Genomic DNA, 25,745 nt, shown 5'->3' on the forward strand with positions numbered 1-25,745 from the left:
GTCTTACTTTAAGGATATGTAGCAACTGTCCGGTGTAGGAATTCCACACTTTGAGAAGATAATTGTTGACGGCAGTAATGACTGTGTTGTCATGGCGGTCCCAGGACACCATGGTGACTTTGGGTTTGAAGAAATTTTCATCCTCTGTTAAAGGTGCAGACCTTCAGGAAACAAGGAAGAAGAAACTTCATTATCAGATCGAGACAGCGTCAAGGAAACACTTGTTTGAGTTTTCCAGAGGTTTCCCATACCCTGGAAGAGTGGCAGACATGTTCAATAAAATGCTCTTCCATTGGTGTCTCTGATGAAGTCGCCATATACGAGCGGTGCCGTCTCGACTGCCACTCACAAACCTAAAAGAGATATTACAGAATGATAAATAAAACAAAGAACAAAACTGAGGTAAAATGACAGTAATGCACCAAAATGAATGTACAGAAATACAGGTTATATTTAACAAAAAGAAAAATTTAATAAACAATAAGATTAATGACATTTATTTAATAAGAAACATTCAAATAAAAAACGAGCTGCATTTAAACCACATAAATTGCGGCCTGAAGCCCTGTAATATGCAATATAGTGCATATATTTAGCAAAAAGCTCAGTTTTTTCCAGCTAACTATCAAGCTAAGGACACTGGATGGCTTTCCTAAAGTAAATGTAACGGCACATGACTGTTTACGAGCTGTTTTATTCAAGCCGCGGCTGAAACACTGACGAACTGTGCGTGCATAGATCATAAAAAAGCCCCAAACCCCAATCTTGATTAAATTAGTTTATTGTTGTTATTATTTATGGATTTTTCTATTGTTATATCTGTTACTGATACTTTTCCAGTGATATCTTTATTATCATTATTTATTGCTTTTACTATTAGTTTATCTGTTATACTTTACAGCTACTCTGGTTTATATGCTTCCATTCCCACACTTATATACACTTACCTTTACACACACACAGGTTATCAGAATTTACTTATGTTGGATGTTAGCATGTTTGTCCTGTTTATTTTGTATTTAGCACATATATATTAGGGTGAAACGATACATGTATTCGTATTGAACCGAAACGTTACGGGCGTCACGGTTCGGTGCATACATTTACATGGAGAATACACGGTATAAAAATAAATAAAACTCTCGTGCAAATGAATTAATGTAATGCGGAACTACTGTTAGATACGCGGGTTCTTTAGGGACACCTAATCTGTAGCCCCGCCTTCGCTCTGAAGCAGGCTGCGATGTAAAGATTGCAATGCTGGAATATGTTGTGTGTGTGTGTGTGTGTGTGTGTGTGTGTGTGTGTGTGTGTGTGTGTGTGTGTGTGTGTGTGTGAGAGGCGCGGGCGCGATCGAAAAGTCGCAAAGTGTTTACTTTAAGTTACTGTTAATTAAAATTAAGGAAAACACATATTAATCTGAAATGTAACAAATACATTTTCAATTCATTCAGGTACAATAACCAAACATATCTCAAGGTCTTTTTGTCTTTTTATTAATTTAATTAATAAACTAATTATATAAAACTATTGACAGTGCACTACAAATAAACTGGTTCTATGCCTTTACTTTATGAATAAAACATTAAAAAAATTCAAGGCTTAAGTAATTTATTTTCCTTTGGTGGTACAGCCTGAGACATGCACAAGCCTTCTGCATTTTTGTTGTGCTTTTCCCTCCATTGTACCGAACTGTGATGTCTGAACCGAACCGTGACTTCTGTGTACCGTTCCACCCCTAATATATGTAGTGTCACAATTTGTGTTTGCATAATTACATATTAAAATTTTTTTTATAAAAAAGACTGCATAAAACAGAATAGACTAAAAACAAAAACTTAATTCATAAAAATGTTTTAATTAAAAATCTTTTAGTCAACCCAGCCCTAACAACCACACAGATCACGTTTATTTGTCAGAGCTACTCTAATGAGTGCCTATTTCAAAGTAGATAAGCACTAATTATACCATTTCAGTCAATGATTTCGGCCCTCCAAAACCCTTTCTGCCAACAAAAACAACAACAAAAAACATTGGTTTTATTAAACCACCAATATTACCTCTCTCCTGAATGACAGAACTGGATGCTGTCCACCTTGTCCTACAAATGAAACCAAGTATTGTGAATCAGGACACACCATATGAGATACACCCTCAAAATCTGTTGATTATTGAACTATTCCTAAAAACCGGGCGCTCTTACTGTGTGCGAGTCAAGCTCAGCTAGTTTTTCAGGACAGCCGCTGCCCAGGTAGTATATCCTGATGACATCATCTGTGCTTCCTGTTGCAAGGAACATGCCACCTGTATAAAGAGAAACAAATGCACACTGAATAAGCCTTACGTAAACATACACACGTGAAGAGAGAGAGAAAAAAAGCCTCCTCAGCCTCTCACCAGGGCTGAAGGAAGAGCAGACCGTCTGAACACCAGGCCTCGGCTTCTCTGTGAATTTGTGTGGACGATCGCTGGTGAACATTAAAGGACACAAAGAAGAATGAACATCAATCTCTGACTGGCTTCTCATATTTTCATTCTAACTTGTATAACCCCTCACCTGAAACAGCTATTATTCACATCCCACTGCCAGAAACACACCGTTGCATCAGTTCCTGTGGACACCATGTACCTTTTGGAGCCCTTGACAAATGGAGAGAACTGCAAGGAGAAAGAGGAAGTAGAAATACCTGTTAGAGCAAGCGAACGACATGCCTGTATAAGCAGCATTCAAACACACGAAATTCTGGTCAATATTGTAATACCGATTTTTAACACGATTATGAGTGGGCCGTATGACTAAAACCTTAAATGAGCATGAGCAAGATTTCTGAAGGATCATGTGACACTGGCTACGTTTACATGCACAACTTTTGTTTCAAATCGGACTGAATTCATTCCGATTGATGAATCCGAACGTTTATGAGAATCGGAAGCAAGGACTGGTGGGCCGTTGTCCTGCTCCACTTCACAGACGCAGTGAAAGGAGAATTGAACCGAAACGGTACGGGCGTCACGGTTCGGTGTATACATTTACACGGAGAATACATGGTATAAAAATAAATAAAACTCGCGTGCAAATTAATTCATGTAATGCGGAACTACTGTTAGATACGCGGGTTCTTTGGGGACACCTAATCTGTAGCCCCGTTTTAGCTCTGAAGCAGGCTGCGATGTAAAGATTACAATGCTGGAATATGGTGTGTGTGGGAGAGAGAGAGGGAGAGAGGGGCGCGGGCGCGATCGAAAAGTCGCGTGTGTTTAAAGTCACAAAGTGTTTACTTATATTTGTGTGTGTGTGTGTGTGTGTGAGGCACGGATGCGATCGAACAGTGGAAACATAAAAACATACTCCGTCATTTTGTTTATAAAAGACATCATTCAAACTGCAAAGTGTTTAAGTTACTGTTAATTAAAATTAAGGAAAACAAATATATTAATCTGAAATGTAGCAAATTAATTTTCAATTCATTCAGGTACAATTACCAAACATATCTCAAGGTCACAACAAGTGCAGATTGGTCAAGTGTTCAATAAATGTTTTTGTTGAGAAATCTTGTCGATCTTAAGTAATTATTTGTGTTATATTTTATCTTTCAAATAGAGGTTAAAAACAAGCACATAATCGGCCAAAATAAATCGGCAGCATTAATCGGCCAACCCGGATTTCAAAAGATCGGCCTGAAAAAACCCATATCGGTCGACCTCTACATTTTATAACATATTCAAATAGAAAACAGTAAGTAATTCAAACTGAAGTAATTTTTCACAATATTACTGTTTTTATTTTATTTTTCATCAATGAAGCCTTGGTGAGCATAAGTGACTTCTTTCAAAACCATGAATTATTCCAAACTTTTGACCCATAGTGTATGTGTATGATACACACTGCGTATCAATTCTGATTCTTATCGATTCCTAATTTCGATTCCAATAAGGTACGAAAAAACCTCAGATATCGCTCACATTTAGTCTTATTGCAAAACTATTAATTGTATCTGAATATAATGAGCAAAAATCTAAGGCTAAAGAACACTTACACGAGGAACGTTTGCCTGTGGTTTAAAACTACCATAGAAACACACCTAGCCTAACTAACATAAATGTCAAGCATTATTAAAGACAAGTAAACACTCAGTAATTAAGAAAGAACAATTAAAAAAATTAGCAATCGCAACAATTAGATACAACTGATTAAAGATACGATTGAAATAAACATTGTTTTAAGATTTTCAGGTGCAGAAACTGTAATCAAATGTAAATAGCACTGCACTTTATAAATAAAATATACATTACAAATATAGTTACAAAAGTTATTCAGTAAAGAACGAGTGAATTTTCTCTGTCTTTTGTTGTTAGATTAGTGTTATTATATTCCCGGCAGTGGGAATATTAGGCTGCTGTCACTTTAAGAGTTTATTTTCAATTTCCAACCCTAATGATGACGAAGAACTGCGATGTCACGTGAGCTTAACTCTACCGCTTGCGTTGCTTAAAGAGCGATGTAAATGTATGTGTCGTTGAACAGCATGTTGGGACGTGGGTGCCAGAACTGAACTGAAAGAACGTGCACTGTAGCACGATACTACAATCTCTCCTCAAAGGCAGATAGTGAAGACATTTTAATCGTTCACAAACTTAAATGGTGACATCACATGATAATTCATACAGCGCTCTCACCTGTAAAGAGGTAATAGATCCACTGTGGCCCTGCAGGACCGCCACTGGGGCACAAGTCCGAAGGCACCAGACTCGAATGGATTTGTCGCAGCTCCCGGCCGCAATAAGGGTGTTCTCAAAGTTAACGGCGAGGTCTGATATCTCAGCGCAATGTCCTCTGAGAGTGGAGTGAAGACTTCCATCAAAGGAGGACCAGATCTTCACCAAGGCATCGTCTGAACCCTGCGGTGTCAGGAAACGAACAGGGTCAAGCGTGGGACGTCAAAGACCCAGAGCTGAGAACCCCAAGAGATTTGTTAACGCTCACCGTAAAAATCCTGGAACCCGTTCGATCAAAGGCGATACAGTACACGGCCGAGAGATGTCCCAGGATCCTCCTGTGCATCCTCATGTGCTGATAATTGCTGACAGGGTTGATGGAGCTGAAGCGCTGAGCTCCGGTGAGCTCTCGGCCTCGACACACCTCCACTACAACGACAGAGACATTGTATTTCTCCGTTAGCCAAGACAAGTCAAAATGCATTAAACGTGGATCAGGGATGGCAATGAGCCAAAGTCAGAGGAAAGAGTCAACAGGCCAGGGCTACATTTACGCCATTAATTCAGTTTGCTCGGTCACTTTGAATCATCTTACATCAACTTTCATGGCGTGAGATACGATGCATTAAAATGGAGGCCATTAACGCAGCATCCTTTATTTCCCCCAATTCATGAGGGTGTACTAATGTTTCCCCACTTCCTATATGAGAGCACCTCTGACAACCGATCCATGCATAAAAATACTAATACTGGTTTTTAACGAGTCATTTTATTACTCATTTAAGCACGTAAATTCACAAAAAAGTAGGAGAATCATTTCCGTGGATTTTCACAAATTTTTTTGTTTATGGAAAAACATGAAAACATAGTCAGTTAATTTGATTAAGTTGATCAGTTTTGCCGCATTTTCCACCATTGCTGAGTATTTTCTCCTTAAAACTGCAGAGAACCAAAGACAGTCTTAAAAACACGGTCATCACAAACTACCTTGTAACCAATCAGATCAACGTGTGATCGTCAACGAGTGGATCTCTGAGCTGGAGTGAGTGAGTGAGTGGAGGCGGGGCTCATTTGCATATTCATAGAACCACGTAAACTAAATGAGGCAAGGGTGTAAATTACATTCAAGATATTTTAAGGCATGAATAATTTTTTTCAAGGAAAAAACTTTTAAATTGTCATTTTGTTGATCAAAGATGAGTTTTAAGGGATAAAATTATTGACTACAGGGAGACTTTAAATATTAACATTAGTTTAGTAAAAAAAAAAAGTGATGTGAGTCTAGCTATAGCCTAATTGTCCATATTGTTGTAGTGTTTTAGTTGGCTACATTTTATTTATTAATGTTTCTATAATGTATTTATTTTGTTTGTGTTCTTAACCTCTGGAAAACAGTTTTTATTCAATGTTAAGGCTACTTGTTCAGCGGCCCAATTATGTTTGCATTGATTTTTCTATTTTAAGAGTTCAAGTCTGCTGCATAGGCTATTTGTTTATTAGTTTTTTTAATGCCCTACATTTAAAAAATATTTTCGTTAAATAAGATAAGGCTGTTATTTATAGGTTATTTATTTTGTGTGCATTCTGATCTGTGCAATATTTGCCAGTGTCGCTGTGGCAAGCTTTATGCGCGCTTGAGCACTTCATGATTTATATTTTAAATGCTCATTATTATGGTTCAGTATTTCTCCACAGACGAATGGCTTAAATGAACTAGGAAAATCTTTAGTCGTGGGCTGCCCTATTCTTATTCAACAAATAACTTCACCATGAAAAATAAGATCACCATGCAAATGTAGTGTTTATTATAATTTATAAGTGATTAATTCGGGCACATCACTATTTTTTTTTTAATTCATGTACCCTTGCAAAAAAAAAAAAAAAAAAAAAAGCTAAGGAAAAATAAAACCTTTCCCTCCCCCTCGCAAACAGCATCTCTCCTCTAATGACGTGCTCCGCGTGAGCAAACAACAACGATCCAATCAATTCCCGACGGACACAATTAAGTCCTGCCCTCCTGTTTCACTCAAGCATATGCATCACAATAGGGAATAAGAGATGTTTGCAACTTCCATTTCATGCCAATAAAAGAAAAAATAATCAGTTCAAATGTATCCAGGACAATAACTTTTTGTTCTGGGTGAATAACTGAAGGTACTCACCAATATTGGCATCCCTGCAGCTTAAAGGCCTCTCTGGTGGTCTCCCTCTATGAAGGGCCGCGAACGTGGAGGCTTTCCATCTGCTGCTGCAGTCTAGAGAGGTGGAGGTGACATTTAGACTTGGATGACTGACAGACTCACACCAAGGCCAATGCGGTTGAAAGCTCAGCCTGATCTCACCTTTTGACCGTCGCAGTAAAGAGTGTTTCCCGGCCCCCAGGAGAGAGTGCACTCCTGGCACACCAGAAGGAATCTCTCGGTCCAGAATCGGACCGATCTGCTTGCATATCTGCAAAAGGTGATCTGGTGCGATATGTCTGTTGGCAGCAACCTAACAAAGAACAAAAGATCTTTACACCATGTGGATGCAATAAAGTCACGTAGTTTATTTCTGTCATGTTTACTAATGACATGCATTTCCAAATGAAAAAAAAAGTGGTCACTATATATTAGGTGTCTTTAACTACAATGTACTTACAAAAATAAAAATAAATTATTGTTAAGTACAATGTACTTCGTGCATTGATGGTGCATTGAAAAAAACAAAACCCACTTGTGCTGCTATTGAGGCGGACACAGGAAAGGTTTGCTGGTATGGGTACGGAACGGTTTGCTGGTATGGTTTAATAAGAGTGGGTTAAAAGGTAAGGGAAGAGTCAACAGTGTAATTATAGATGTAATTACAGATGTTATCATGATATGCACACATACTTGTACTTTAAATACAAGTACAATGTTTAAAAACATGTACACAATAAGTGCATTATATCAATTGATTACTTTAAATCTTAGTACATATTAAACTATATAAAAGTGGGACAAAATACAAATATGTAATGAATTATTTGTAATAGTAAATTCTGTTCTTTGTCTGTCCTTAACACTAAGTATAATTGCTCTTTTTTGCACCTTAGGTAATCCCTTTTTTCTTCTTTTTATAGTGGATATTTCTGATTTCTGGATTCTCAGTGTGCTTTTAACCAATCAAACAGACCACTAAACTCTAATTTTAAGCAGCTGTCTTGATTAATTATGTCAATTTAAACGGTTAAGATAACTGACTGTGGTCGCGACCCGTCAGGAAAACATAAATAAGAGCCTGTCTCATGCGGCTGAGTGCAAGGAGTTTATGCAAATCCAGTCCCTTTATCGGCCAATCAGAGCGCAGGTCACATGCAAAATAAAAAGCCGACGGCGAGTCCTGATATCTGATTGGACGATTTAATATCGTGACGTAGCCACAAACCGACGAGGCCCCACCCTAAGTGCAATACAGCACTAAATAATAGGGAAGCAAGTCAAAACACAGAGAACCCCCAAGAACTGCTCGTAATAATAACGCCTTACGATCAAATCAAAGTTGTCAAAGATAGTACGCATGTATAACAAAACGGAAGGAAATAATTCAGATGCCTGTCATTTAAAGTCGAGCCTAAATCGGTCACAACACACACACACACGTGTGAGAATTAAACACACACAACATGCACATGCTCCAGGAAAAACTAAAAATCAAAACACTTACCAAATCTTCATAAGATCGTGGGTGTTCATTTCCTTCCCAATCCAAGCGACGTGGAAGGAGCTATCAAAAAAATAAAAAAGCCGGGTTATGAGGAATACGAAAGGAAAGCGACTTTTTTATTGTCTTAATAATAATAACACTAGAGGAAAATGTAAACAAAAGTTCAAGGCAAGAGATAATGAAAAGTAGCATATCGCCGAATCCATGTTTCAATCCAACAGGGAGCCGAACACACACTGATGGACATGAAGTACTCGAGCAACACACCTGGTTCTCCTCCAGCTCACACACCAGAGCCTGCAACAGATGAGAACGGGCTCAGATCCACACGAGCATCGTTTAAAACACACTATTCTCGCATTAAAGTCTCGACGACTGAAGTCAACTCACCTCGGCCGCTTTCCGACACGGCCCCGTGCTCAAATAGCGCGATATCAAGTAATATAACTCTGCGAAAGGACACCGTTCATTATTGTATTTGCGACACAGAAGCGATAAAAGTACCTGTTAATAATATTCCTAAATACTACTTTTTTTGTGGCTTACCCGATTCAAGGGGCGAAATACTCCCATTTCTGGCTGCAGTATCGGCCATAGCTCAAAGAATACGGTATTTGGAGACGAACTTTATGTGTAGTTTGTAAATTATATAATTATTTAATGTCGGATTGTACGCTTCGTACCCCTCCACGATTGCTCCCGCTTTCTGTTCGGCCAGTTTTCGGTCGCCATTGGAAGTATGAGGCCTGAGATCATCACAGCTACTTCCGGCTGAGCACCGGAAACAGGGGGAGGGGGGTTCAACCGCTCGTCTTCTGCTTCAGCAAAACAGAGGCCACGCGGAGGTTTAAAAACACAAACGTTCAATGTTCAGGTCGAAACGTTTATTGTCGTGCCGACAAAAGCAAAGCTTTCCTCGAAGAACGCCGAAAACGCGCGTTGCTGTTCGAAGAAGGTCGAGCGGCTCGTTCATGACGTCACGTTGAATGGCGACAGTAGAAACCGTTTATCTTTTGTCTATAAAACAGTCTGCGAAACTGATGGTTTGAATATTTAAAGATATGCAAACGACTAACATTCATAACCCCTAATTATTATTACTTGCTTGCGGGATTACGTGATGTATATTATATTAAATGTGCCGAATTTACTTGATTTAAACACACATATGCCCACTTACAAGAAACAACACAGATTCTGAGGCAGAACAATGCAATAATAGACCAAACCTTTGGATCTTTTGTCTTCTGATTTGTTTTACATCAAAAAGCAGTTGCATACGCTTCAGATGTATCAGTGTCTATGCATGAAAAACAAAACATCAAATCAAGTGACTTATTTTCAAGAGAGCAAACTTTTTACAAAATAAGCTTGTTAGGTTTTAAATTATAAAAGATGATACAGTTCCTACCGCTGATCATATTCAGTCATATTGATTATAACTATATTATTACTGCACGGACATATAAAGTTGGATGTATAAGTATATATCCAACTTTACCCACATACAGACAGCACTTTCATGTAAAGTGATATATTCTATATGCCAAATCTCAACTTCTTGATTGTTTATATCACTGCAAAATGTAAACCCAGCAGTAATCTGTTAAATGTGACTATAAGGCACTTATCTCCATAGATATTACAATCATTAACATTGTGATTTCCTGTAAAACTGCTTGGAAACAACAGAAGATTGTGAAAAGTGCTGTAGAAATAAAATTGTTCAGATTTGGAGACATGCTGGCTGTCAGTCACATTTACTCTGTCCTTTGTTACTGGGAAGAACTATTATACTCTGCTAGGAAACGGACTGACATACATCCACTTAAATCACATTATGCGGTATAAACACATCATTCTGAGGTTTAATATGTTTGCAGATGCCACTTTGGTGACATTTTAAATGCATCTTGAGTGTCCACATATTTATGGACCCAATGTATATACTGTAGTGAAACTCTAGTTACATTTTTAGTATAATGTTGTATTTTAATATGAGCTGGTTTGTGAGAACAAAATACATTGTTAGTGCGAAGTGTTGATTAAATGATGTGGATTACAATGCTGTCGACCGGACGTGTTTATGAATATTGGTCACATACTTTCAGCCTGACCTTTAAGACCTCCAAAAATGTAGACCCTAATTCCTAAATGACATGGATGTTTTATCTCCTTATCACAGAAAACATAAGAAACTCTGATTAGATTCACAAACAATGAATACAAATGAACTTCTGATGTGTACTTCTGGCTCTGAAAAGTGGTGCAAGACCTTGTCAGTTTTGTCACATCTGAAATTTGAACACACATATAGACTGAATTCAAGGATTTTTTGTGGTTGTAATAGAAAATCCTCTCCTCGCAGATTCCCTTGGGTCATTTCGACCCACATAAGAGTGAATGGGAAATGGAGTAAATTTTTTTGTTTTTTAAATAAAACCTGGCATAATCCATAACACACACACACAAATAAAGAGATGAGACCATAGAACATCACCACTGCAGAACACACACCTAGAAATTCCCATTAAAATTAATTTAATGTCATATAATGGGGCAATTTTCTTTTTTTTCTTAAATAAAAATCAACCAGTGGCAATGCAGACCACACACAGATATTAAGTGGTTAGATTTGAAAACATTTACAATGCAGAACAGTGAAATAAGGATTCCCAGTCCCAGCTTCATCAATGAAGTTTATAATAGATATTATAGTGTTTGTAATCAGGTCTGTGTTCAGATTTATTTTCAAATATCTCAAATTATTTTATAGACATTAGACTGAAGGGCTCCCTCATTTTGACAAATTAATTTCCAGGATTTATAAATATATTCATATAAGCTCCCAAAGAGCAATTTCTAGCTAATGATAGAAAATGAAATATTACACAAAAAACTATATACATATATACACATTTAAAATGCTTACTTTTCTAGCCATCCCTTTTCACCTGGATTTTATTGGATATTGAATCTTTTGTTCTATTTAATTATAGAAAGGAAAACAGTAGGGCAAAAAATCATGGTGAAATAACACCCATTTTATTGGCATATCATACCACTCATTACAGAGACAGCTACATAAAAAAAAAAAAAGGAAATAAAGAAACTGTACATTTAACCTAAAAACCTTGAGTGATATAGCTACTGCTGGCATGTTCACGTGAAAGAAATTACAGTAATTTTCTTATAACAAGCTACAACCTGCATGTTTAACACTGTAACACAGCTCTTGTTATTAGCTTTGCTAACACACACGATTCCATTTTTCATCCTCTTAAAGTACCATCACATACTGCATATAGTAATTATGAAAACCTTTTCACAGCAGCTATACAACAACGTTATTGCAATGCTATCACCACACAGAGACAAAAGTCAATGTAAAACACAAATCTGATGAGTGTTCCAGTACTAATGAGCAGGATCATTATTCAAAGCGGTTGATTCATAAAACGGTTTGAATAAGGAGGTTTCAATTTATAGAATACAGCTTACAATAAAAACAAACAAACCATAAAACAAAGATCCCCCTTCCCATACAATACGGGCTACACACAGACGTCCATCACATTGCCCATGGAATGTTAGTGTCTCAGGCAAACACTCCCAGCTTCAAGAAATTTCATTTTTAAAGTTTTAAAAATGGCACAATCGCATCATCTGTTGCAACCTGTTTCCGCTCCCCTCCCTTCTTTAAAAACAAAACAGAGTCAGAAAAATAAAACAAATAACAACAATAACAAGAAGTAGTCATTAGTTGTTTCATGACTGCAAATCTTCTTCAGGAAAAAACTGGAGTGGGAAAAGATGGAGTCCCTCTTCTAAAGGCTTTTCTCTGGAAAGTCAGCTATAAAATGAGCTTCTAATATTGGACTACTAAAAACCTGCCCTTTTTTGTTTTGTTTTGTTTTTTAGAAAATAGTCAATAAAAATATTCCTCTGTATTGTACAAGAAAAGAGGTATTGGAGCTCTGGTGAAATGTAATCTACGTTATTTAGCAGCTCCCTCTTTCTGGTCGGCCTCCTCGCCTTCGTCCTCTCCATTGTCCTCCTGTAACAAACAAACAAACAAATAACCTTAGCCACAGATGAAACCCTAACTGGCATATATTCTCCAGCACTTATGAGCAGGCAATATCACACAGGACCTCAGCGGCTCTATTGAGCTCATTAGAAATGGACTCACTTCATCAGCTTTGGTCTCTCCATTCTCCGCTGGAGTTTTCTCCTCCTCTTTCTCCTCTTTTTTCTCCTCTGGTTTGGCCTTTTCTACATCCTTGGCCTTCTTGCCCCTTGCAGGAGCCTTCTGTGATGTTCCAGAAAATACATGGTTAAGCCATTGCCCATAACATTTATTGAGCGTAATAAAGCTCGTTTCGGTCACTGATTTACCTTTGGCTTGGGCTTGGGATCAGACTTTGTCGTTTGGGGTTTCTGTAAAGCAGAAGTCAGCGTAAGCCATGGGCATCACGAAAAGGTAATTGTGTAAATATGAAATCGGGAGGATTGACAAAACCAACTTACTCCTTGAAGTCTCTCAGACCGTCTTTTGGGCTGTGTGATTATTGGATGAGGACAAGATGGGAAGGCAATAAAAAAACAAAACAGGCATTAAGTATCAGAGTTGTTTATAAAACTGTGTTATAGGGTAAAGGCACATTTTATTTGATTTTCCTCCAAACCACTAGATGGCACAAAAACTTGCCGCAGCACTTTCCAAAACATCCGTTTTTCAAGATGCACGTGGAAATTTGTCTGATCCTTGACACGATTGCGGGCAGTTGGTTTGGCGCTAATTTGATCTAATATTTAACTATTTATTTTATTTTTATGTAGATTTTATGAATATATTTTGAGACAAAGGTCTTCTTTATTTTTTTCATATTTTTTGGATTTTGGTATTTGGGGTTAAAGGCACAATAATAAACATGATAATAAAGATCTGTCTGACTTTTCCATTTGTATACATGACATGGATAGACTCAAATATGAAATATAATATATAGTTGGGTGTAATGCTGTGAAATGATTAATCAAATCCAAAATAAATTTGTTTACACAATGTGTTTATAATTTTTTTGTATATTTAAATATAAATACACACACATGCATGTTTATATTTAAGAATTGTCTTATTTATATATAAAATAATTTATAATATATAAATATTATAAATATATATTTTATTTATAATATAAATTATCAATAAATAAATAAATATATACACACACATACAGTATATACACATGCATGTGTGTATATTTATATATACAAAATAATTATACACAGTACACACACACATTTTATGTAAACACAAACTTTTATTTTGGATGCGATTAATAGTTTCGCAGCCCTAGTTGGGTGTCCACCTTAGAGATAATCAACATAATTATAATGAAACCATCATATTTTAAAATGTGATATTAATCATATAATAAAATATAATTTATTTTTACTACTGTAAATCTATATTCAATTTCAATTATTATGGGATCTCCTTCAATGCTTTCAGAATCTTTACTTTTTGAACTAATTTTGTTTCTGTATTCTTAAAATATATTTTAATATAAACATATTTTAATGACTATATTTACCTAAACAAAAATGAATTATTTTATTTATTTAAAAAATAAAAAAATATATATCTTACAAACTTTGCTAAAGTGATTGTTCTGAACAAGTATTAACTTAGACATTATTAAAAACATTTTAGCTTAAGTATTTATATAAATAATGCCTTTTAATAAATCAACCTTTTACCCCACATTCTCATACATTTAGAGGATTTTTAAACAAAATATATGCAAGTAATTTAAATAAAATGTATGATATATTTACACAAAATTTGTTGCTGCATAAATGTTCAATACAAGTATGTATATATATATATTCTGCAATCATACACAGAGAATAGTGAAACCCCCACTTCTCTGAAGGTGTGCCTTAGCCCCGTTGAACCCCACACATGTAACGGTAATATAGACTGAGACTCACCCCAGCTGCTTCAGTGTCACTGTTAGCCTGTAGCAGAGGAAACACAAGCTGTTAGTGTGTGTACATACATGGCTGACTGAGGGGGAGGTGCCGTGTGGGGTACACACCCCCCCTCCGAGTTATGTGCAATTATGTAATCTAGAAGTGAATGTGGGGGAGGGGTCCCGTGCAGCGTCATACAATCCAGTTCCTTTATCGTGCGAGTTAATCCGTCGAGAAAACACAGCGAAACCAAATAAAAAAAAGTCAACAAAAATACCAGACGGCGTAGTTAACGACAGCGCGCTTATTTACGGCAGATAATACGTATTATTAGCGCTATTTTTAACGACAAATGTCCGTGTCGAAGGGAGGAGGGGAACATTAGCTCCGCCCCCAAGACACAATCCACGAGCAAACACGTTAAAATCGACACATCCCGCCTAAGTTTGTGAACATAAACCAGCTTTGGCGTCGAAATGTCCTTTAGTAGTTTAAATAAAACGCGAATAAAGTCGGTGAAAACTTTCTTAATGCACTTTACAAAGTCCGTTTCAAAGGTCAAATGAACAACACAGTCACGCAAATACTTCGTTATGAAATAAACCTGCAGGGATAACAAACTCATTTGAATATAAAGCATGAAACGTGTTTAGTTAGGCAGCCATGACTCTCAAGACTAAGGTGTGTGTGTCCTACTCGAGGACCATATGGATTCGTACACACCTACACATGTATTTACAGTTACACAAGGGCCTAACAAAGACCCCACGATGTCCTCAAACATACAACTTTCATTAATTCGCATGTATATGGTTATAAAGATCGTAAAACACCGCAGTTAAAAAGGAAAACATTTGCAGGACAAGCTCTTCTCCATGAGGAATAACATGCCCAAACATTACGAGGTTACACCCCTTTGTGTGATTATTACTTTGCGTATTATTTTTTTACATCTTTAATGTAAAAGTTAAGGCGAGAATGCGCTTTATAATGCGTTTTTATTTTATTTTAATATATTTTTTTACATATCCACTCGCAGTCGACACACACTAAGTAAAAAGGCGCCAGATTCATGCCACCGACTCGCCTGCCCTAGATTACGAATTAACACATGCACCAATGCAGTAAACACTCATATAACTTTACATAAAGCGTCCTACCGACGTGCATATTTAATTATTGCATGCTTTTAAAAATCACACATTATAAAACAGAATAAAATTTCCAATAATGTTGAACTTACTTTGCTCCTTTTCGGCATGGCTGCTTAAAGCTTGTGTGCTTTTAGAACAAAAAAAGGAAAATAAATTAAAATAGCTTACGCACTGGTAAGTAAAGTGTAAAAACCAGGTCTAGGAAACACTGAAGCAAGCATTAATGTTCTATCGGAACAGAAACTAGCTGAAACCGGATTGGATCTCCCCTTTCTATATTCTTTTCCACTATAGCACTAACCTGATGCGAGCTACGCTCCGCCCCTTCTCGGCGGTGATTGGCTGAAACGTCCTGGCAACCACATTTCAAACCAAAGCAAAGTGCCCGTGTGGATAGGTTGAGATGTCAATCACAGATTTGCTTGTATCTGTACTTTAGGCGCCACTTTCTGCATTTGTTGTTTCAGTAAGCATGTAAAATATATCTTTAGTATTGGTTGCATAATGCATTGATTATATATAAATATATTCATGCTTTGCAGATAATTTAATGCATTTAAAGAAACGCGTCGCTTAAGAAAAAAACAAAAAAAAAACGATTTTTGTCTTATAAACATTACCTTTTCAGGTAGTTTAATGTCGTTGCATATTTTTAGATTATATAAGAATATGTTAAACATGTAACGTGAACCGGTTAAAAGCAGTGTTTGTATTATTGGGGGAGGATCAGGGTGATGAAAAGAAAATGGCTGCCGGGTTTAACTGGTTCCTTGTACTGAGCTGTGTGTTTCTGTGCAACCTCGTCAAAACACTCCTGCCATCCATTTCTTCATTCGTAAGTATTGATTCAAAAGGGCTTTAGGGACGCTTAAGCACATCTATATTTTCAAAAGTATATTCGTCGTGATGTGACGCCATTATAATGCTCGGTGTTACAGCATGTCTGATACCCCTACAGGAGCTTCATGTAGTCACAGCAAACAAAAGCTGCTCTGTTAAACTACCACCATTCTTTAGCTTTTACTTAGTAAAACTCATTCATTAACACCAACTAGCGGTCAGTAGTACTAGAACCAAACAAACGTTTGATGTGGAGTATTAATATTTTCACAAACCAATAAAAAGTGCCATGCTTTCATGAATTAGGCAATGCCATGCTACTTGGATGTACACATACTGAATTAGTATAACATGCCATTTCATGTAAATGGTACTCCAACATGCTCGTACCATAGCCTACATGTCCAAAAAACAACATACCATATCCAAAAACATGCTAATGTCTGTTTTTTTTAATGTAGGGGGAAGTCAACTGTGAGATAAAAAGTTACAATTACCTTTTTATTTTGTTATTCCGTGGCAGAAAATAAAACTGAATTTTAAGATGTAAACTCAGAATTCAAAACTGAGCTATAAACTCTGAATTGAGAGATGGGAAATAAGTCAAAACTGAGATATAAACTTGAGAGAAAAAAAAGTCAGAATTGTGAGATAAACATTGCAATTACATTTAACATTTATGCATTTGGCAGACGCTCTTATCCAAAGCGACTTACATTGCATTATCCTATACATTTATACATAGGTATGTGCAATCCCCTGGGGTCGAACCCACAACCTTGCGTTATTAACGCAATGCTCTTACCACTGAGCTATTACCACTGAGAAATACCTTTTTAATGTTTTTATTCTGTGGCGAAAATGAACTTCCATAGCCTTCTTAGATGTTCATCAGTAATAACAATAAATCTCCCTTTTGATTCCCTTTTTTGGGGATATTCAGCGTAAAATCTTTGAGTACGTTTGAATGCATCTAAAATGAATGAGCACACATGTGTTTGTTCTCATAGCTGTCGAAGATCTTTCATAAAGATGCTGATCAGGAGAATGAGATGAGGACGGAGATCCAGAACATGAGGATGGAGCTGTCCAGCATCAACATGATGGACGAGTTTGCCAGATACGCTAGACTGGAACGCAAGATCAACAAGATGACTGATCAACTGAAGACTCTAGGTAAACAAAACCTCATGAAGTTTTTATTTTGTGATTTCTTATTAGGTGCATGTGCAGCAATATTGCAGATGAAGTGACAAGCTAATGATTGCTTTCTACACAGAAAGAAGCCCACAAAACAGCCAAATTGTGTCGCAACTTGTGTAATATTGATATATTGAAAACAAGGAGCAAAGGGCAGGAAGTGTTAAGATGTTTACAGCCAGCGGCACACCTGATGAAAGTCAAACTAGCATGAAACTTTCCAAAATTGCTTTGGTGAGCTTGTTTGTGTGATTGCCGTTGTCCACTTTATAGTAGGGCGAAAACTGAGGAACCAAAAGTTTCTTCACTTCACAGGCCGAGTATGGAAAATGGCAGGTGGGTTTCAGATAACGGCTTCAGTATTCATGAAGGAAGACAAATGGCTCAGCTGCTGCCTGTCGCTGTCCTTCATGTCTCGTGTAGCCACAGTTATTGGAGTAAAGCATGGTTATAACTCGTTAAAGGGTTATATATCACTCGTTCCAGTCCCATGAGACTTGTTCATCTTCAAAACACCAAGGAAGAGACTTTAAATGAATCCTGAGAGATTTCTGTCCCTCCATTTGAAATTGTAAATGTATGAATTTCGTAGTTTAATCCGAGTCTCCTGAAGAGATACAGTCACTTTATACTAGGGCTACACTATTTGGGGTATAAAAACTAATTGCATCTTCTGATAAAAATGTGTGATTTAAAGTAAAATCCAGGTTTGTTGTGCTTGTTTGTAGGGCTGCACATTTTGGCCAAACGTTTGTGATTATATATCTGTAATAATAATAAAATAATGAATTAATTAAGATACATTTAATTGGTTCTTGTGCATTAATCAAGCACGTTTCAGTTTCTTTTTACCATATTTTGATGTGATCTACATATGTGCATTGATGTTTATATGAGAATAAAAAGACTAAATGTACTAAAGGAGACAGAAATCTTGATCATTTGTGTTTTGAAGATGAAGAAGTATAAGTCTTATGGGTTTGGAGTGACATGAGGGTGAGCTATGACATCCAAAGTCTAAAATGGTTTTTATCCATGTGTGTAGATCATTGTCTACATCTGTAGAACCTGACTATGTGAACATGGACAGTGATTCACACTGTTGGCCTCCAAAAGGACAGAGATGCACCTTGAATGTAGCTCACATGACTCTTGTGCTATGAGAAACAGACCAACATTTACATGAATAAATTGTGAAAATATTTCATCTCATGGGTGCCCAATCCTCTTCCCGGAGAACTACTTTTCTGTAAAGTTCAGCTCTGATCAAACACATCTGAAGCTGCTGATTAAGATCTTCAGGAGCGGGGTTTGAACTGAAATCTGATGGAAGGTAGCTCTACAGGAGTGGGACGGGAGTACATGATTTGTTTTAAAGCAGGAGGGTTCCTCAAGTCCAGCCCGGGAAGAGCACCGCCCTGCAGAGCTCAGCTCCAACACTAATGAAGCTATAGTTCTTCAGACAGAGATGGTCTTATTATTGGCTCTGTGGCTCTACCTTTGGAGAAAGTGTAATGGCCAACTTGGATCACGTGTGCCTTGATAACCAATCACATTACATGGGCTGTATTTAAGTGTTGTTTTTTTATGCCCTTCCCTCTCTAACTTCCCTCTGTCTTATTCACTTATGTTTTACAAGTGCTTTAAACTTTTTTTTGCTAACCCTAAAGCAGCTTGGCTTCAGAGTTGCTAGAAAATGACAGGTACAGGGTTTGAGCAAAACTCTTGGCCTTCTGGGACTGGATTTGAGGAAAACTTGAGTAGATAGAAATTCTCTAAGGCGTTTTGTTTATATTCTTTGTTTTTTCTTCTTCTTTACAGTCAAATCAAGAACTGCACAACAAGCCAAAATGAAATGGATTGTGAATATTGTATTTTACATTTCTCAGGTGAGTTAAGAGCATTTTTAATTTGCATATTAACCCCATGAAGCCTACCGTATCATGTTTGATATGCAAATTTCAACCTGATCAAAACTTCGCTGATAAACTTGCTGTACACAATGTATAAGTAAAAGGCCGTTTAGTATAACTGTAAAAGTGTCCACCTTCAGACCATGCCTGTTTTTGCTATGAAAACTTTCCAATAGTTTTTTCTGTAAAGGTAAACACAAGAATAATTTTTATATTGTTTGTAATATTTCTAGATGAACACTTTCTGGACTGACACAACATTGATTACCCGTACATCATGTTTTAGAAACATCGTGTAGAGTTACAACTCTATTTATCTAATGCATGTATATGCATTTTATGTTAGTAGTCTACAATCCTGTAATAAAGATGTCATAGAAGATACTCAACTGATTAATATGCAAACATTTTTCAGATTTTGTCTAAAGGTTGAATGAGTTCTTCCATTTCGAGAAATTCATTTGTTACTGACTATTATTTCATATGTCAGGCTTTACAGTGTTAATATGATGTATGTATCTGCATGCATCACTTGTGCATTTCTCTCATAATGGCGTGTTGTTCTGTTTTCTCCTCTCTGTTGTTAGGCGGCCGTCATGATCTCACTCATATTGAAGTATTACGCAGATCCGGTCACAGTTGTGCCCAGTAAATGGATTGCTCCGCTGGAGAGACTAGTAGCCTTTCCTTCTGGAGTTGCAGGTATGTCCCAGTCACCCAGTTTGATGGGATAGTGGGATAAATTATTGATTTAAAAAGTCTTTAACAAAGTGACATCTAAATATATTCATGATTTACATGCCATCTGGATCAAATAAATCGAATCGCATGGGGTTTAGAGTGTTATAAAGTGTTTTTGTTTTGTGGTTTATCTCAGGTGGTGTTGGAATCACATGCTGGCTCGTTGTCTGCAACAAAGTGGTGGCCATCGTTCTACATGCTATCAGTTAAACTAAGACCTCTGGCCTTATTTCTTTTAATAAAAAAATAAAAAAATACCATTCACTGTTCCGTTAAACAGTTCAAGCCTGTGGTAAATTTACAAGTTCTTGTTTAATGACATTTAAACTGTTTTTATTTGCATTTAGTTAGAAAATGCTGACATGTGAACATTCCTAACAAACAGCAAAACACTGGTTTAAGCTTTATGAGATAAGTTGATACCATCAAAAGATTGTTTATTTATTACTTGTACCATAATTGTATATTTGGGCTTGCTTTGGTGTTACAGTTTTTTTTTTTGTCAGTGTTACAAATGTATTTATTGATTGTATTTCAAAAAAATGTCCATGTATTAATAAATGTGAAAATGAGGTATGTGAGTTTTATTGCTTCAATTGCCTTTATAGTGGCAAGAATATGTTTAGGAACCCTTTGAAAATAACTGGATTTCTACATTGATTACTCATAAAATTTGGTCTGTTCTGGCTAAATTAATAACACGCAAACAATTGTACTTTTTACAGTTTTATTGGATGTACTAAGTAATCATTCACAGTGCAGGGTGAGAAAAATAATGACTTGTTTAGTAACTTCTCGATCCCCCTTTAGCAGAGAAAGTATTCTTTAGTTGGTTTACTTGTGTGATTTGGGTCTAAAAAGAGTTTTTAACAGTAAAAAAACAATAAGTTTTTCTTAATTGTCCACAGAACATTTTCCTAGAAGCTTTGTGGCACATCATGATGATCTTGGACAAATGCTTCAATGTTTTAGTTTTTGGCAGCAGTGATTTCCTCCGTGTTATTCATTCACGAACACTATTCTGTGTTTTTCTAACTTTTTTTTAGACTTTCACAGTTTGTAGAGTTTTCAGGAGGTCCTTAGTTGTCCTTGGGTCTCTCCTCTTTCAGGATTGCCTGTTTCATTCATGAATTCATGAACACCTTTAGCAATAACTTTGCAGCCTTTTCCAATTTTTGTGCATGTCTGTAATGTGTTTTTAAGCTTTTTAAATCGAGGCATGGTTCACACCATCCAATCTTTGAGAAGAACAAATTTGTCAGTCTTTGTTTGGCACCTGTGCAACTCATACTTCCAATCCCACCTCCTTAATGGACTCCAATTAGCTTTTGTATTCTAGTAATCAAGAGGTTCACTTCATCCAGCCTGCTCTGTCAATGATCACTGTCTTCAATAACATTTTGAAAAGTAAAACTGTTTGTGTGTTTTGAGTAATCAATGCTGACATCCAGATATCAAATTGTTTAAAAACCTGTTCTTGCCACTGTATTTGGTTGGTCTGTATAATGTAATATGATTAAAAAATGTCTTTGTAACACCCGTTTCACACATGATCTGTTTGCTGTACGTACAGTCCTTGAGCACTTCACACAAAACACGGGGTTATACTTTTGTAAAATACACATTTTATCTCATAATTTTGAAGAAAAAAAAAGATCAAGAACTGAATGTACAGTAAGTAGCTGTTAGATCCTGCTGTGCCTTGTTCTAGTTTTGTGTCACGGACGCTCAAAATGTCAACGAATAGCATTTACCAAATACATTCAGAAAATGTAGAATAAACCATTTTTTTTACCATGTTTTTTTTAAGAATAAAGAATTATTTGTGCACACAAGGACATTATGCGGACACAGGTTTGAGTTGCTGCCTTGCATTCCCGTATCCCGTTGTCATATCTTCAGTTATGTCTCCTTGTCTCAACCCTTCACTGGTCTGTCTAATCAAAAGAAAAACAAGACAGCACAGTGTTATTAAATGTTGATGTTAATACTCAAAGACATTCTTTGGAATAATGTGTACCGATGAAGACCAAGAACATGCATTAAGAAAGTAAATAGGTTCCATTTAGTGAAATGTGCATCTTATTTTATCCATTGGGAACTGAGCACTTAACCTTATAGAAAAAAAAAAAAAAAAAAAAAAAAAAAAAAGTTTTCCTTTCCCTTTGTAACATCACTTATCAGGCTTATGCTACTCTGAATAATACCTGAACTTCGTACTTTGAGCACTTCTTGCGTTGTTGTTGCTTTTGCCTCTTTATGATGACTCGCTGAATTTTGTCCTAATCTGTAAGTCGCTTTGGAGAAAGGCGTCTGCTAAATGACTAAATGTAAATGTAAATGTCATGAAAAGAGGGCATTACACAAATATGCAAGAATGCAGGCAAACCAAATGCGAGTTTGATAAAATCATGCTTCAATAGCTGTTTGTGAGGCCTTAGTGACATCAGCATCAGGAAGAGCAAGTTATTACATTTGAAAATGCAATAGAAGTTTTGGTAACACTTTACAGTAAGGTTCATTAGTTAACTACCTTAGTTAACATGAACTAAGAATGAACAATACTTCTACAGCATTTATTAATCTTAGTTAATATTAATTTCAACATTTACTAATACGTTATTAAAATCAAAAGGTTGTATGTGTTAACATTTGTGAATGCACCGTGAACTGACATGAAGAAACAATGAGCAGCTGGATTTTTATTTACTAACATTAACAAAGATGAATAAATACAGTAACATATGTATTGCTCATTGTTAGTTCATGTTAGCAAATACATTAACTAATGTTAACTAATGAACCTTATTGTAAAGTGTTGCCGAAGTTAAATGCACCAATGAATCAATCACAATAAGACCAGGAATGTGCATTATATAGGTTAAGTAAAAAAGGTAAATTATTGTTGACTTCAACAAAAGTCATTTAGTTAATTTGATGATGTTTTATGTGTTTAAGTGTTTAGCAATGTTGTGTAGATCAAGAAGGTCCAAGCACCGAACCCTGAGGAACCCCAGTGGTTAGTTTAAACTTACTCAAAAAGAATTCTACTTTTGAGAGTAATTTAAGCCTAACTTTTGAAATACTTGACCCTGAGGAATAAATATTGAATTATGCATCCCTGCAGGTCTCATCCAATAGTATAACCATCTCCTCCTCATACACATTTTCCTCTTTTTTTTAAAAACATTACAGAAAGATAACTAGTCTTTTATGCAATTTTCTTACTGTTTGTTTTTATTTTCTAACATTATTTAATGTGACACATTATTTAATTTCAGTGATTGATATAACATAAGCAGCTTTATGGTGCACATTAAAGATGATGCATAAATGTACATTTACACTATATTTAATTACTTGATTAACGTTACATACATATCAATAGCTATAATGTTAGTTATACCTTGCTAATTACGATTGTTGACAGTTGTGGTCAGAATTGTTGGCTCCCCTCGTAAATATGATCAAAGATGCTGTAAAAAAAAAAAAAAATTCTGCATTGTTCATCCTTTTGATCTTTTTTTTTTTTTATCACAAAAATGGAACCTTTCATTAAAGTAAAATAATTGAAAGTGAGGCGAAATCAAATTATGAAATAAATGTTTTTCTCCAAAACACGTTGGCCACAATTATTGGCACCCTTTTATTAAATACTTTGTGCAACCTCCTTTTGCCAAGATAACAGCTCTGAGTCTTCTCCTATAATGCCTTATGAGTTTAGAGAACACCTGACCATTCATTCCTCCATACAGAATCTCTCCAGATCCTTCAGATTCCCAGCTGTAGATCATTTGCAAATAATTGCTAGATATACATTACTGAATAAAACTCATGAATTTAACTTATTCATGCAATAGTTGTATATTCTTATAACTGTTACCTATACGGTTACAGCTTTGTCATTTACTATGGTTATTTTAATTGATGGTTTTAACCAACCTTGCAACATAATGGACCAATACGCATTAAATTAACATTTGCAGAAAAAAAATTATAATTTTGATAATATTTTTGTGTAGGCACAAGATATACTTCTGTTTGCCTACAAGAAACTTTCGTATGTGTTAGGGGCAGAGGGAGAGTGACAGGATATGCAAAATAAAAATGTTTAATGCAAAACTTGCAATATCATGATATTGTCCCAGCAGATATTTGCTTAACTATTGGCTATGGATGTTTTCTGGGGAGTTGTTATCTGAGTTTTGTTATGGTGTCCTGGGTCATTGTCGAAGAGCATTGCTAGTTTCTTGTTGTCCAGAGTCAAAAGCACCCATCCTCAAGCCTCTGTGATGTTCTGATCCCGCACGACAGAGCCCAGGAGGACAAAACTTTAATGGGTAGGGTCTCTCTTCCCAGATAGCCAAAACTTTAAAAGACCTCATGGGAATGGGACCCCCTCTTCACAGGGCACGCAACCACATTCCCACTTGTTTCCCTCAACAATGGTAACTTCCAGTTTGAATTTGTAATTATGAAAATGATAAGCAATATTAACAGTGATGATTAGCAGTATATTAACCAAACTCGTAGCCTCAGAGTTTCAGTCAACAACAAAACATGCAGGTAAAATTCACAACACTTTTTTGTTGTTGTCAATGCAAATTGCACGTTTCTTGAGAAACAGCATCTCTGCCCATATATGCAGGTCGTTACACTAACTTTAGCAGCTCCTGATGTGGACAGACAGCTGAAATCGCCAATCACTCAGACAGCACTGGGACAAACCGGGACAAACGCGCCAATGATGCTCTGCGGACAGAAATAGACCCCAGAGTCCAGACTGAGACTGAAGCGCGGTGTATGTGCTTTCTAGCCGAAGGGGGGAGGATATCTGTGTCTTTAAACACTTTTCCCTGATCATCTAACCTCGCACTTCTACAAAATGGTCATTAAAGTCTTCCTGGCATCCTCCTCGGGATCGACGGCGGTAAGAGTGTGTTATTGTTCAGTCATTCAACAGGTCGATGAGCGCTTTGAGTTCGATTGTGTTTAATGCAGATTGCGGAATGAATCAATCGATAGTCCAAAAGCGTATTTGCAATAATAATCGCATGTATTTTAAAGCCTAAAAAAAGTTTGGACTCAAGCATGTTTAAATAATCCTGAGTGACCTAATAACCGATGCAACTCCGCCAGTTTCCTTAAATATCTCTGAGATCACATTCCAGAAAGCAGCATGCTGATCCTTTAAACATGAAACTTCCAGAACTGATTTGAGTTACTCAGCATGACGTGTTTATTTATTGATTTAAGTGTATTTAAAGATATAGCTTAACAGTAATCTAATCTCTTAACTTTATCACTAACAAAAAATGTAGGGTACTTTACTCTCATGTTTTAACATTTTAGGGTTTACATTAACCGTGTAAATTAGCGTCCATGTACAACTACAAGCTAGCCTAATGTTCAAGTCCTCCTGGGAAGTTGGTATTTACGAGGTGGGAAGTCGTGTTTCCGACGGCAGGTGTGTTTATAGTCACTTTCGTCGGAGTAAGATGGCGGTGTACTT

General features: G+C 36.5%; 4 protein-coding genes across 13 annotated transcripts in view; 2 read left to right on the top strand and 2 right to left on the bottom strand.

The window, feature by feature from the left end:
• brwd1 (bromodomain and WD repeat domain containing 1) overlaps positions 1 to 9,406 on the bottom strand; it is a 31,256-nt gene extending 21,850 nt beyond the window's left edge. Inside the window, exons 1-14 of one of the 2 annotated variants that reach the window (XM_082179361.1) lie at positions 8,950 to 9,406; positions 8,794 to 8,852; positions 8,671 to 8,700; positions 8,404 to 8,463; positions 7,059 to 7,209; positions 6,879 to 6,971; positions 4,985 to 5,145; positions 4,678 to 4,899; positions 2,558 to 2,658; positions 2,398 to 2,468; positions 2,204 to 2,304; positions 2,061 to 2,101; positions 252 to 353; positions 8 to 161 (exon numbers count right to left, since the gene is read on the bottom strand). In XM_082179361.1, the coding sequence (XP_082035487.1) occupies positions 8 to 161; positions 252 to 353; positions 2,061 to 2,101; positions 2,204 to 2,304; positions 2,398 to 2,468; positions 2,558 to 2,658; positions 4,678 to 4,899; positions 4,985 to 5,145; positions 6,879 to 6,971; positions 7,059 to 7,209; positions 8,404 to 8,463; positions 8,671 to 8,700; positions 8,794 to 8,852; positions 8,950 to 8,998 (1,395 nt within the window). In that variant the 5' untranslated portion in view covers positions 8,999 to 9,406. The remainder of the gene's footprint in view (positions 1 to 7; positions 162 to 251; positions 354 to 2,060; positions 2,102 to 2,203; positions 2,305 to 2,397; positions 2,469 to 2,557; positions 2,659 to 4,677; positions 4,900 to 4,984; positions 5,146 to 6,878; positions 6,972 to 7,058; positions 7,210 to 8,403; positions 8,464 to 8,670; positions 8,701 to 8,793; positions 8,853 to 8,949) is intronic. The other variant, XM_082179362.1, reaches the window with a different exon arrangement.
• A 2,020-nt stretch (positions 9,407 to 11,426) lies between these two features.
• hmgn1a (high mobility group nucleosome binding domain 1a) lies at positions 11,427 to 15,812 on the bottom strand. The gene is made up of 6 exons (XM_082180763.1): positions 15,629 to 15,812; positions 14,404 to 14,430; positions 12,934 to 12,963; positions 12,802 to 12,843; positions 12,596 to 12,715; positions 11,427 to 12,460 (listed from the first exon to the last, which is right to left on the bottom strand). Exons 1-6 carry the CDS (start codon positions 15,644 to 15,646, stop codon positions 12,401 to 12,403), a joined length of 297 nt encoding a protein of 98 aa, XP_082036889.1. The 5' UTR covers positions 15,647 to 15,812; the 3' UTR covers positions 11,427 to 12,400.
• A 189-nt stretch (positions 15,813 to 16,001) lies between these two features.
• On the top strand, positions 16,002 to 20,806 carry get1 (guided entry of tail-anchored proteins factor 1). Its single transcript, XM_082180757.1, has 5 exons — positions 16,002 to 16,374; positions 17,390 to 17,555; positions 19,401 to 19,468; positions 20,080 to 20,194; positions 20,370 to 20,806. Exons 1-5 carry the CDS (start codon positions 16,285 to 16,287, stop codon positions 20,441 to 20,443), a joined length of 513 nt encoding a protein of 170 aa, XP_082036883.1. The 5' UTR covers positions 16,002 to 16,284; the 3' UTR covers positions 20,444 to 20,806.
• A 4,175-nt stretch (positions 20,807 to 24,981) lies between these two features.
• Positions 24,982 to 25,745, top strand: part of sh3bgr (SH3 domain binding glutamate-rich protein) — a 32,516-nt gene continuing 31,752 nt past the window's right edge. For 3 of the 9 annotated variants that reach the window (XM_082180740.1, XM_082180741.1, XM_082180739.1), the window contains exon 1: positions 24,984 to 25,163. In XM_082180740.1, coding sequence (XP_082036866.1) covers positions 25,119 to 25,163 — 45 coding nt within the window. In that variant the 5' untranslated portion in view covers positions 24,984 to 25,118. Of the gene's footprint in view, positions 25,164 to 25,745 lie in introns of all 9 variants that reach the window. The other 6 variants (XM_082180737.1, XM_082180738.1, XM_082180742.1 and 3 more) reach the window with 4 other exon arrangements.

Source organism: Leuciscus leuciscus (genome assembly GCF_965113295.1).
Source record: "Leuciscus leuciscus genome assembly, chromosome: 9".
NCBI lineage: Eukaryota > Metazoa > Chordata > Actinopteri > Cypriniformes > Leuciscidae > Leuciscus > Leuciscus leuciscus.

Bases quoted from the DNA above. Each gene is read 5' to 3' on its own strand.
- get1 (XM_082180757.1), top strand. From the start codon at position 16,285: ATGGCTGCCGGGTTTAACTGGTTCCTTGTACTGAGCTGTGTGTTTCTG. The intron at 17,556-19,400 runs GTAAACAAAACC...TCTTCTTTACAG, and splicing joins TGATCAACTGAAGACTCTAG to TCAAATCAAGAACTGCACAA. The intron at 19,469-20,079 runs GTGAGTTAAGAG...CTCTGTTGTTAG, and splicing joins TTGTATTTTACATTTCTCAG to GCGGCCGTCATGATCTCACT.
- hmgn1a (XM_082180763.1), bottom strand. The intron at 12,844-12,933 runs GTAAGTTGGTTT...TCTGCTTTACAG, and splicing joins GGTCTGAGAGACTTCAAGGA to AAACCCCAAACGACAAAGTC. The intron at 12,716-12,801 runs GTAAATCAGTGA...GGAACATCACAG, and splicing joins ATCCCAAGCCCAAGCCAAAG to AAGGCTCCTGCAAGGGGCAA.